General features: G+C 44.9%; 2 protein-coding genes across 2 annotated transcripts; both read left to right on the top strand.

The window, feature by feature from the left end:
• Window positions 1–28: 28 nt before the first annotated feature.
• On the top strand, window positions 29–2,399 carry LOC115006035 (interleukin-1 receptor accessory protein). Its single transcript, XM_029428062.1, has 2 exons — window positions 29–329; window positions 658–2,399. Exons 1-2 carry the CDS (start codon window positions 56–58, stop codon window positions 1,107–1,109), a joined length of 726 nt encoding a protein of 241 aa, XP_029283922.1. The 5' UTR covers window positions 29–55; the 3' UTR covers window positions 1,110–2,399.
• Window positions 2,400–3,244: 845 nt separating this feature from the next.
• On the top strand, window positions 3,245–4,684 carry LOC115006034 (uncharacterized). Its single transcript, XM_029428061.1, has one exon. It carries the CDS (start codon window positions 3,472–3,474, stop codon window positions 4,261–4,263), a length of 792 nt encoding a protein of 263 aa, XP_029283921.1. The 5' UTR covers window positions 3,245–3,471; the 3' UTR covers window positions 4,264–4,684.
• Window positions 4,685–12,500: the final 7,816 nt, after the last annotated feature.

The raw sequence follows: 12,500 nt of genomic DNA on the forward strand, positions 1-12,500 counted from the left end.
CTCTTTCTTCTTCTTCTTCTTCTTCTTCTCCTTCTTCTTCTTCTTATCAGATCAGATGACTGAAGGTTTTTACTTGGTATCCTGTGCAGATAAGCAAACTCACAGGAAATATAGAAGATGTGACATGAACATGACTCCTATCCGTGTGTGTGTGTGTGTGTGTGTGTGTGTGTGTTTTTGTGCAGATGATAAGGAGTATGACGTGTACATCTCGTATGCGAGGAACAGTGAGGAGGAGCAGTTCGTTCTGTCGACTCTGCGCAGCGTTCTGGAGAACGAGCTCGGATACTCAGTGTGTATCTTTGACAGAGACAGTCTGCCGGGGGGGAGTGAGTACTCACAAGTACTGCAGGACAGTACACACTATACTACACTACACACTACACTACAGTACACACTACAGTACACACTACACTACAGTACACACTACACTACTTCTCCTTCTCATTCTTCTTCCTCTTCTTCTTCTTCTTCTACACTTCCTGCATTTATAAAGCTGCTGCTGCTCCTGGTGCTGCGGACAAATCTCTTGGTCCTATCGGTGTTAAAACTTCTTCTTCTCCCTTTTCTTTATTCCTGCTAAGAATGGCAAGTGAACCAAAAACAGCCCCCCCCCCCCTTATCAGCGCTTCATTAACCCCCCCTCTCTCCCCGCAGCCATCACAGATGAGACTCTGAGTTTCGTGGCTCGTAGCCGGCGCCTCCTGGTGGTCGTTAGCCCGGGCTATGCCTGCCAGGGCTCCCAGGCTCTGCTGGAGCTGCAGGCCGGCATCGACAGCATGGCGCGGGGCGGGCACCTGCGGGTGATCCTGGTCCAGTACAAGCCGGTTCAGAGGCAGGGCTTGGTCAGGGAGCTGAGGAGGGCCCGCGTGGCCCTGGCGCTGGTGAGATGGCAGGGGGACAAATCCAAGGAGCTGACGTCACGCTTCTGGAAGAGGCTGAGGGTGGAGCTACCTGTGAGGAGGGTTAGCAGCAGGGAGGTGGATGGGGGGGGCAGTAAGGAGGTGGCTCTGCTGAGGCTGCACAGTCAGATCAGCACAAACTCCCAAACAGGCCTCATCACCAACACTGTCAAAGAACCGCAGAAAGTCGTCAACTCTGCAGCGTAGACGTGACGTCTGCAACAGTTCAGTCTGAAAAGGGACCAAAGCACGGGAAGCTGCACAGACACGTCCGAGAGCTTCACGTCATCACGACTGAGAGCTTCCACAGACGTGCAGCAGCACTCACACAGCGCCTTCAGATACTAAACCAAACATTCAATCATCTCCAGCCTTATTCTGCAAAACCTTTATTTCAAAACACTCAACACAAAAGTAACAAACGAATCCTTTAAAAAACATTTGGTGCTTCTCATAAACTCAGCTTCAGTAGTTGTGTGATACGTCCTCAGTGTGTCCTCCTACTATCAGCATCATGAGTCACTTCTCATCTGCACACTCTCGTCCATCATCAGTGTGCTTTATATTCCCAGTGTCCACATTACAGAGCGCAGAAGTATCGAATGTGTTTTGAAGCCTGGAGTTTGGTTTACCTCTTACTATTTGTCCAAAGTGGGCAGAAACAATCAACCACAGCAGCTGATTGGCTGAGACACCTGTCAATCAAGGCACAATATACATCTATGTACAAGAAGAAACATTAATGAAGGGAAATAAACTGAACTGATTTTAGGAACAGGAATTTATCATTAGTTTTAATGGTATCTCATAATCAGTGCTTAAAACAGGATATTTGAGCTGTTGGTGATTCATCCTCAGAGGACCATAAATGTTCGTACGAAATTACATTTCATTGTATTGCATCTCTACATTCTCTCATTCACTTCAATACAGTCTGACTTGTCTCTAAGCAGCCTCTAGTGGCCATTAGAGGAACTGCATCTTAATACAGTTCAACACTCGGCTGCGGTGGTTGCATAACCTTTGTTAGATTTTTTTCATAAAGATGTTTTGTGGCCTCCATTTTAAAAACAAGCCAACTCAGAAATACAATTGGGTGTCATCAGCGTAGAGGGAGATTTACAATACCATATGCAATAGGCTTTAAAAGCGCCACACTTATAAATGTTAGGGAGGAAACACAAACTCACCAGGAGGCATCCATGTACTACAACGTTTCAAATATTAGGCAGAAATAAATATATTTACGGACCAAAACTTACCTGATCATTACTTTGAAATGTTGCAATTACTCTGCACTTTCTGTATTTCTTTATTTAATTTCCCTGTTTCCACGTTTCTACATGCAGTATATAATCAAGTTATATTTTTTAACACAAAAGAACAGTATTGTAATGAGAGAATGCATCCTGCACTTTGTTTTGCTCTAACTTTTGTATTTTTGCTGTTTACAGTAATTAATCTATTTAGTTTTTAATAAATGAAATTTTCATCAAATGTTTGTCATCATCATTCATTTCAGTGTTTTTCATTTCATGTCTTCCATTTGCACAAATCCACACAAGCATGTAGTTCGGTTCATATGGTTTAAAATCACAGATTCTTTACAGAGGTCTAAAACTCACCAATTGTCATGTCAAATATTCAAATTTCATTTTAAAATAAATCTATAATTCAGTGCAGTTTATAGCCAAGCTAGCAGCCCTCTTACTTAAAGCAGCAGTACAAACGTAATGCTAAGATTAGCATGCTATTATTTAGCATCCTGACAATAGTGTGCTAACATGTTATTACCCGTAAGTGTGGCTTCACAAAGTCACTGGATCAGTAGCTATGTTTGGGAGGAAAGAGACGGTCCCATATGTTTCCCGTTGAAGCTTTATGCTGTTCTTTATCGTACATTTACCAAACCAACTACTTACTCTCCACAGTCTTTCCTCTTGGAAAGAAAAATCTCACCTTTGTGTGATTTATTCAATATGTTTTCAAGCACACTTTTGCCTCATTCTGATGCAACTTGCCAAAACTGGTCTTATTTTGCATTGACAGTAGCAGCAGTAGTAGCAACAGCTGCAGTAGTAGCAGCAGTAGCAACAGTAGTAGTAGCAGCAGCAGTAGTAGCAACAGTAGTAGTAGCAGCAGCAGTAGTAGCAGCAGTAGTAGTAGCAGCAGCAGCAGTAGTAGTAGCAGTAGTAGTAGCAGTAGCAACAGTAGTAGTAGCAGCAGCAGTAGTAGCAGCAGTAGTAGCAGCAGCAGTAGTAGCAGCAGTAGCAGCAGTAGTAGTAGCAGCAGTAGTAGCAGTAGTAGTAGCAGCAGCAGTAGCAGCAGTAGTAGTAGCAGCAGCAGTAGCAGCAGTAGTAGTAGCAGCAGTAGCAGCAGCAGTAGTAGTAGTAGTTGCAGCAGTTTCCCTGCCCATGCCACACTTTATATTTTACTCTTGAAACAACGACACTAACACCAGCAGAGCTGTTCACATTGTGTTTAATATCTCGGCTGTTTGTATCAGCTGCAGTTCCTGACTCTTCCTGTTTGTGCTCCGTCAGACCTTTCAGAAACCATCCTGCACTCGATGCAGCGAAGCCGCCGCCTCCTCTTCGTCCTCAGCCCCGACTACCTGGCAGAGAAGAGCTTCAGTCTCCTGGAGTGTCGTCTGGGTCTGTACCTCCAACATGACCACCAGGCCTCCATCGTTGCTGTTGTTTTGCGCTCGATCAGTAAACTGCCCTGTGTGGAGGTGGCTCAGCTCCGGCAGGCCGCCACCACCACCGTGACGTGGCGAGGGAGTCGATCTGAACCGCGGCGGTCCCGCTTCTGGCTGAGGCTGAGGCTGGCGCTGCCCGTCCGGCCGCTCTCTATGGGCAGGAGGTTGATTGACAGCACGTCGTCTCACTCGGACCTCGCTGCGCTGGCGCTGCACAGAGCGCAACGGGTCCAGAACCAGAACCAGAAAGAAAGAGACAATCAGAACCGCGGACACAGGCGAGCCCCACCCAGAGGGAGGGGCAGAGTGAAGAGGGGGGACACATGCAGGGAGGGGTGGTCACACACTACCAGCTGCTCAGGGTGCACTTGGGTTATGGGTCAGGTGCAGGACAGGGGGGCGGGGCTTACAGTGGACACGGAGATGCAGCAGGTGTCACATGACAGGACTGAGATTCGGTCAGACCCTGTCCCTGAGACCGAGCCCGCCCCGATGCCAGCCTCCACCCATGACCCTCACTCAACTCCTAACCCCACCCCAGCACCTAACCCGGCCCCTGACTCCACCCTCCCCACCTGCCAGCAGGTGATTGGCTCCAGGACTCCTGAGTCAGTTGTAAAAAGGGAGGGGCTTGTTGTTAAAACGGCACTAATCAGCTAGAATACAGAGGACTAACACCAACTGAGCCTTTGACTGTTTCTACTCAGACTTTGAGTGACACTGCATTTAGTAATATGGAGACGAAACAGACGAAACAATGTCGTGACAATCGATGGTTTTATCCCGTGTGTCATCACACGCGTTTCCATTAAATCCAAGCTAATTTTAAACGAACGTTTGAAATGTCACAAAAACTAAAGGTGAAGGATGGCGAGCGCTGATCGGTCACGTCTCTCCGCCGAGTCGCAGCCAGAAAATATGACAATATTTGTCCAATCTGACGCAGCGACCATCAGAAATATGGTGTGTAGTCCGACCCGGCGTAACGCTCACCTGTTCACATTTCTCCTGTTAATTATAAATAAAAAGATAAAGTGTCATGTTTGATTATTTCAAATGGATCCAGGATAAAGTGGTGCTGTCGCCCTCCTGAGGCTGCAAGCCTCATTACAGCCTCAATATGTAAATATATATAATATATAATTGATATATTATATATATATATATATATATATATATATATATAATAAATATATATAATATATAATATTTTTATATATATACATAACGCCTCATGTACATATTAAACACTTGTGATATAAACTTGTGTTGATGTGAGTCATGAAGTGGGGAAGCTTCATGCTGATATCTGTATGTTTCAAATGTAACTTTATTCACCTGTAGTGTGACGTCTCACAAACACAACATAACCCCCCCCATGTGTGGTCACATGCAGGTAATTTAATAACGGCTAAAATGAAAACCAAGCTGAACTCTGTTGCTTCCTGCGTTCCAACAGACATGAAACTGTGAGTACAAACACTTTAATATTATAATATATATAATAATATAAATATAATAATCACTCCCTGGTAAACATACCGAGAGCTTTGGTGAGACATAAATTAGAATGTTTGAATATGTAAATGAGACATCATGTTATTAAATATGTGCTGATGTGCTCCATGTCCAGATGTAAAGTGAAGTCTGGATGAAGCAGGTTCAAAGTGTTTCATGTTGTTCACATGTCAAAGGTTTGTACAGATTCTGGATCTGTCTTTGTATCACTCCATAAATCACTAAATCCTGTCAACACACAGAAAGTGAGTGTAGCGTGTATAACATGAGCTGTGAGTGACATGTGAACAAAGCCCTCTGCACAAAGCTTCAGAATATAGAGAGGAATGAAAGTGGAAAGTTTGGTGTATGTAAGTGCTGCTGAAGTGGAGACTTCTGCTGAAGAGTGTGAGAAAAAGCTCCTTTAGAGAAAAGCTCCTTTAAAGATATGTACTGTAACATTCATACATGTTGTACACACTACAGGTGAACAGAGTCATACATGTTGTACACACTACAGGTGAACAGGGTCATACATGTTGTACACACTACAGGTGAACAGAGTCATACATGTTGTACACACTACAGGTGAACAGGGTCATACATGTTGTACACACTACAGGTGAACAGAGTCATACATGTTGTACACACTACAGGTGAACAGAGTCATACATGTTGTACACACTACAGGTGAACAGGGTCATACATGTTGTACACACTACAGGTGAACAGAGTCATACATGTTGTACACACTACAGGTGAACAGAGTCATACATGTTGTACACACTACAGGTGAACAGGGTCATACATGTTGTACACACTACAGGTGAACAGGGTCATACATGTTGTACACACTACAGGTGAACAGAGTCATACATGTTGTACACACTACAGGTGAACAGGGTCATACATGTTGTACACACTACAGGTGAACAGAGTCATACATGTTGTACACACTAAAGGTGAACAGGGTCATACATGTTGTACACACTACAGGTGAACAGGGTCATACATGTTGTACACACTACAGGTGAACAGGGTCATACATGTTGTACACACTACAGGTGAACAAGGTCATACATGTTGTACACACTACAGGTGAACAGAGTCAAACATGTAACTAACAGATATCATGAAGCTTCCCCACTTCATGACTCACATCAACACAGTTTATATTACAAGTGTTTAATATGTACATGAGGCGTTATGTGATGTAGCTGTGGAGAGTTTACATCTACACACACAGTTACACACACACACTGTAATAATCTCTAACTGTATTTATTTCCTTTATTATTGAGATGGATGCTGTTTTTAAGACGTTGTTAATGTAAATCTGAACTTCCTGCAGATGTTTCACAATAAAACATTTAGACTTTTAACGTGAAACAGATGGAGTTCATATGAACAGCAGTCATAATGTTTCCATAAAACATTTTGATATAAAAATAAATCAAAAATAATGTTTAAAAAACCTCGAGATCAGAATCCAGTGAAGCTTCAAACAGAGCCATGAACATATGTAATAACATATGTTATAACATATGTTATTACATATGTAATACACGAGTCAGCAGTATAGAGTAATATTATAATATATATAATGTATAATATCAATCAACCCAACTGTTCCTATTTATTCTGCATTAATGTGCAGCGTGTGTGTGTGTGTGTGTGTGTGTGTGTGTGTGTGTGTGTGTGTGTGTGTGTTATCACAGCTGCATGAACACAAGTGTAAAGACTTAATTATATAGTACATTATTATTCATAATTACTCAGTTTGATGACAACAATGAGCTTCATGTTCAAACATAAATCACTTTGTAGTTTGAATTGATTTGTATTCGCTTGTATTTAAAGGGATTCTGGGAAATGTAGGAAAAGACAAAGTGACCCAGCAAGAATAAGACTGCAGCAGCGTATCCCACAATGCATTGCAGCGTGATGTCACCCAGGTTGGACAAATGGCAGTAGATATGTTTTAATTAAGATGTGTTCCCGTTGATCTGCAGTCTTAGACGAAGATTTTATTGTTTGAGCTCTTTATGGGCGTTTGATTTGTCCCTCAGCTGCTCCCTGCTGCTGGTTCATCAGCAGGTGTCACCGTCTGCCTGTGTTTCTGTCTCTGTGAGGACGTTTCCTCAACTTTCAGTGTGTTTTAGTCTTTTACTGCACTAAACGATCCTTACACCCTCTGTCCTTACACCCTCTGTCCTTACACCCTCTGTCCTTACACCTTCTGTCCTTACACCCTCTGTCCTTTGTCCTTAGACCCTCTGTCCTTACACCCTATGTCCTTACACCCTCTGTCCTTACACCCTCTGTCCTTAGACCCTCTGTCCTTACACCCTATGTCCTTACACCCTCTGTCCTTACACCCTCTGTCCTTAGACCCTCTGTCCTTACACCCTCTGTCCTTAGACCCTCTGTCCTTACACCCTCTGTCCTTTGTCCTTAGACCCTCTGTCCTTACACCCTCTGTCCTTACACCCTCTGTCCTTAGACCCTCTGTCCTTACACCCTCTGTCCTTACACCCTCTGTCCTTACACCCTCTGTCCTTAGACCCTCTGTCCTTACACCCTCTATCCTTAGACCCTCTGTCCTTACACCCTCTGTCCTTAGACCCTCTGTCCTTACACCCTCTGTCCTTAGACCCTCTGTCCTTACACCCTCTGTCCTCAGACCCTCTGTCCTTACACCCTTTGTCCTTACACCCTCTGTCCTTACACCCTCTGTCCTTAGACCCTCTGTCCTTACACCCTCTGTCCTCAGACCCTCTGTCCTTACACCCTCTGTCCTCAGACCCTCTGTCCTTAGACCCTTTGTCCTTACACCCTCTGTCCTTACACCCTCTGTCCTTACACCCTTTGTCCTTACACCCTCTGTCTTTAGACCCTCTGTCCTTAGACCCTCTGTCCTTACACCCTCTGTCCTTAGACCCTCTGTCCTTAGACCCTCTGTCCTTACACCCTCTGTCCTCAGACCGTCTGTCCTTAGACCCTCTGTCCTTACACCCTCTGTCCTTACACCCTCTGTCCTTTGTCCTTAGACCCTCTGTCCTTACACCCTCTGTCCTTACACCCTCTGTCCTTAGACCCTCTGTCCTTAGACCCTCTGTCCTTAGACCCTCTGTCCTTACACCTTCTGTCCTTACACCCTCTGTCCTTTGTCCTTAGACCCTCTGTCCTTACACCCTATGTCCTTACACCCTCTGTCCTTACACCCTCTGTCCTTAGACCCTCTGTCCTTACACCCTATGTCCTTACACCCTCTGTCCTTACACCCTCTGTCCTTACACCCTCTGTCCTTAGACCCTCTGTCCTTACACCCTCTGTCCTTAGACCCTCTGTCCTTACACCCTCTGGCCTTACACCCTCTGTCCTTAGACCCTCTGTCCTTACACCCTCTGTCCTTAGACCCTCTGTCCTTACACCCTCTGTCCTTACACCCTCTGTCCTTAGACCCTCTGTCCTTACACCCTCTGTCCTTAGACCCTCTGTCCTTACACCCTCTGTCCTTACACCCTCTGTCCTTAGACCCTCTGTCCTTACACCCTCTGTCCTTAGACCCTCTGTCCTTACACCCTCTATCCTTAGACCCTCTGTCCTTACACCCTCTGTCCTTAGACCCTCTGTCCTTACACCCTCTGTCCTTAGACCCTCTGTCCTTACACCCTCTGTCCTCAGACCCTCTGTCCTTACACCCTCTGTCCTTACACCCTTTGTCCTTACACCCTCTGTCCTTACACCCTCTGTCCTTAGACCCTCTGTCCTTACACCCTCTGTCCTCAGACCCTCTGTCCTTACACCCTCTGTCCTCAGACCCTCTGTCCTTAGACCCTTTGTCCTTACACCCTCTGTCCTTACACCCTCTGTCCTTACACCCTTTGTCCTTACACCCTCTGTCTTTAGACCCTCTGTCCTTAGACCCTCTGTCCTTACACCCTCTGTCCTTAGACCCTCTGTCCTTAGACCCTCTGTCCTTACACCCTCTGTCCTCAGACCGTCTGTCCTTAGACCCTCTGTCCTTAGACCCTCTGTCCTTACACCCTTTGTCCTTACACCCTCTGTCTTTAGACCCTCTGTCCTTAGACCCTCTGTCCTTACACCCTCTGTCCTTAGACCCTCTGTCCTTAGACCCTCTGTCCTTACACCCTCTGTCCTTAGACCCTCTGTCCTTACACCCTCTGTCCTTAGACCCTCTGTCCTTACACCCTCTGTCCTTACACCCTCTGTCCTTTGTCCTTAGACCCTTTGTCCTTAGACCCTCTGTCCTTACACCCTCTGTCCTTAGACCCTCTGTCCTTACACCCTCTGTCCTTAGACCCTCTGTCCTTACACCCTCTGTCCTTACACCCTCTGTCCTTAGACCCTCTGTCCTTACACCCTCTGTCCTCAGACCCTCTGTCCTCAGACCCTCTGTCCTTACACCCTCTGTCCTCAGACCCTCTGTCCTTAGACCCTTTGTCCTTACACCCTCTGTCCTTACACCCTCTGTCCTTACACCCTTTGTCCTTACACCCTCTGTCTTTAGACCCTCTGTCCTTAGACCCTCTGTCCTTACACCCTCTGTCCTTACACCCTCTGTCCTCAGACCCTCTGTCCTTACACCCTCTGTCCTTAGACCCTCTGTCCTTACACCCTCTGTCCTTAGACCCTCTGTCCTTACACCCTCTGTCCTCAGACCCTCTGTCCTTACACCCTCTGTCCTTACACCCTCTGTCCTTAGACCCTCTGTCCTTACACCCTCTGTCCTTTGTCCTTAGACCCTCTGTCCTTACACCCTCTGTCCTTTGTCCTTAGACCCTCTGTCCTTACACCCTCTGTCCTTAGACCCTCTGTCCTTACACCCTCTGTCCTTACACCCTTTGTCCTTAGACCCTCTGTCCTTACACCGTCTGTCCTTAGACCCTCTGTCCTTACACCCTCTGTCCTTAGACCCTCTGTCCTTACACCCTCTGTCCTTACACCCTCTGTCCTTAGGCAACCTGCCACATGAGAGACGCAGAGAAATGTTATCATGTGATGCTGGTTGTATTTATACATTAAATACATAAATCTCTTCCATGTGTTTACATTTGTACATTAAAAGATTAAAAAAAAAAAACTTAAGAAATCATCTTTTCAGCTATAAACTGATTATTCGAAGCTCACATTATCATCCATCATTTAGTGTGTGTGTGTGTGTGTGTGTGTGTGTGTGGATCAATAGGAAAATGGCCGAGTTGATTAAAAGTGTGTGCAGGCAACAACACAAGATCAATAACAGCTTATTGTATTGATTATTGAAGTGTGTGTGTGTGTGTGTGTGTGTGTGTGTGTGTGTGTGTGTGTGTGTGTGTGTGTGTGTCCTCTGGGATGTTTAACAAACAAAGACAGTGTATTTAATATAAATAAATAACTTCTACTTCACTGTTGAGCTTCTCCAGATATTTCAAATTAAAAGCCTACAGGCACAGGGAGGGCCGCTGGAAGGCTTTTGGCTTTTATTGTGAAACATCTGCGCAGGAAGTGTTGAGTTTCATCGTTTCTGTTTGAGGTTTTTGTTTCATCAGCTTCAAACTTCATAACTTTGTTATGAGAATTCCTTGTAAACCTGTTTTCAGACGATTCAAAGGTGTTTTGAACGTGAACGGAGATATTTAGATTTATATTCACGGCGTTGTTGAACTTCGTCTCGCGACCTTTCGCTCCTCCGATCCGTCTCCGGCTGTCCTTCTCTATCGTGCTCCGACTAAGAAAGCAAAACTGGCTTTTAAAGAACAGCAGCGTCCTCAGCATTTATTAATGCGAGCTGCAGCTCGGCCGGACGCCGAAGCATCCATCATTATCTCGGCGCTGCCAAACGTACGCCATCAACGCGGAGGAGTTTCCTGTACCCGCCGCCGCCCTCACAGCTCCTTTTACAATCTGCACATACGATGGTTTTTCCAGGAGAACATTTAACGTGAAGATGACTGTTGAGAGGGAAAGACTCTAAATAATACTGCAGTTAGCAACGGAAGCTACACTGAAGCTAACGCGCTCCTCCTCTAATGCAACCACGTGTCAGCGATATGGAGACACCACTAAGGACGCTCTCTCACCTGCAGGTCGGGTCACTTGGTACAGTCAACGATCGCTCCGCCCTCAGTTTCCATCAAAGTTACTAAAAGTTTACTGGTTTGCAGACGTGGAAACACGGCGACTTTGGCGCCACTTGGACCTTCTGCTGGTCGGTGAAGACAGCAAGAAAGACTCATCAACAAAGACGTGTTCGCTGCACCAGCTGTTTCCAGCGTTATCAGTTGTAATCGCCAACATTAAAATGTGTCGGCGGGGAAACTGCAGCGAGCCGTACGAAGTGAAGCGGTCGCAGTTTTAAACACTCGAGCTGTGAAGACGCATCAATTAGTTGTCAAATATTAAATTAATCGCAAACTATTTGTTTTCTGATTCCAGTTTCCTAAATGTTTCTTTACATCTCTGGACGATGAACATCTTTGAGTCGAGGACGGAAACACTGAGCGACATCACAACGAATCGAATAAGCAAGAAAATAATCCCGATAACGTTCAGAAGACGAGATGCTCTCCTCGCTGATGTCGTAAAACTGACTTAATTCGTAAGTAAAACTCATCAACCGTCCAACAATCAGCAGCTCTGGTTTGATGAAGAAACGTTTTATTTGTTCCTTTGAGATCTTCGTGGAAACATCTGGAGCAAAATGTTTTGTTCTGGATTTCATTATTTCTCAGAACATTTGATGAGGAATCAAACATCCAGAAGAAGCTGGTCACAGAACATTTATTATCCCTCACGAGTCAAACAAAACGAGTATATTTAATTACATAAACATGTTTGGTGTTGCCATGGTGACTCAGAAGGGGGCGGGGCCTGATCTCACAGTTCAGTCTTTCAACTGGTTCAACTGGTTATTAATTATATGTGTGTGTGTGTGTGTGTGTGTGTGTTACATTCCACACACGCTTAGAACACGCGAACGCAGTTATTTAATCCTCTAAAAAGAAAATAATTATTAAGTCTAACTCTCCTTTGTTTACGTCTCGGCTTTGTTTTCTACATTTTCTACACTGCGCCTCACACACACAACACAATAACACAACAACACAACAACACAACATCATGACAACACAACATCACAACAACACAACATCACGACAACACAAGATCACAACAACACAACAACATTACAACACAACAACACAACAACACATCACAACATTACAACACAACTACACAACAACACAACACAATAACACAACAACACAACATCACGACAACACAACAACACAATATCACAACAACAAAACATCACAACACAACAACATCACAACAACACAAGATCACAACAACAAAACATCACAACAACACAACAACATTACAACACAACAACAAAA

Source organism: Cottoperca gobio, unplaced genomic scaffold (assembly GCF_900634415.1).
Source record: "Cottoperca gobio unplaced genomic scaffold, fCotGob3.1 fCotGob3_432arrow_ctg1, whole genome shotgun sequence".
Lineage (NCBI taxonomy): Eukaryota > Metazoa > Chordata > Actinopteri > Perciformes > Bovichtidae > Cottoperca > Cottoperca gobio.

Bases quoted from the DNA above. Each gene is read 5' to 3' on its own strand.
- LOC115006035 (XM_029428062.1), top strand. From the start codon at position 56: ATGACTGAAGGTTTTTACTTGGTATCCTGTGCAGATAAGCAAACTCAC. The intron at 330-657 runs GTGAGTACTCAC...CTCTCCCCGCAG, and splicing joins AGACAGTCTGCCGGGGGGGA to CCATCACAGATGAGACTCTG.
- LOC115006034 (XM_029428061.1), top strand. From the start codon at position 3,472: ATGCAGCGAAGCCGCCGCCTCCTCTTCGTCCTCAGCCCCGACTACCTG.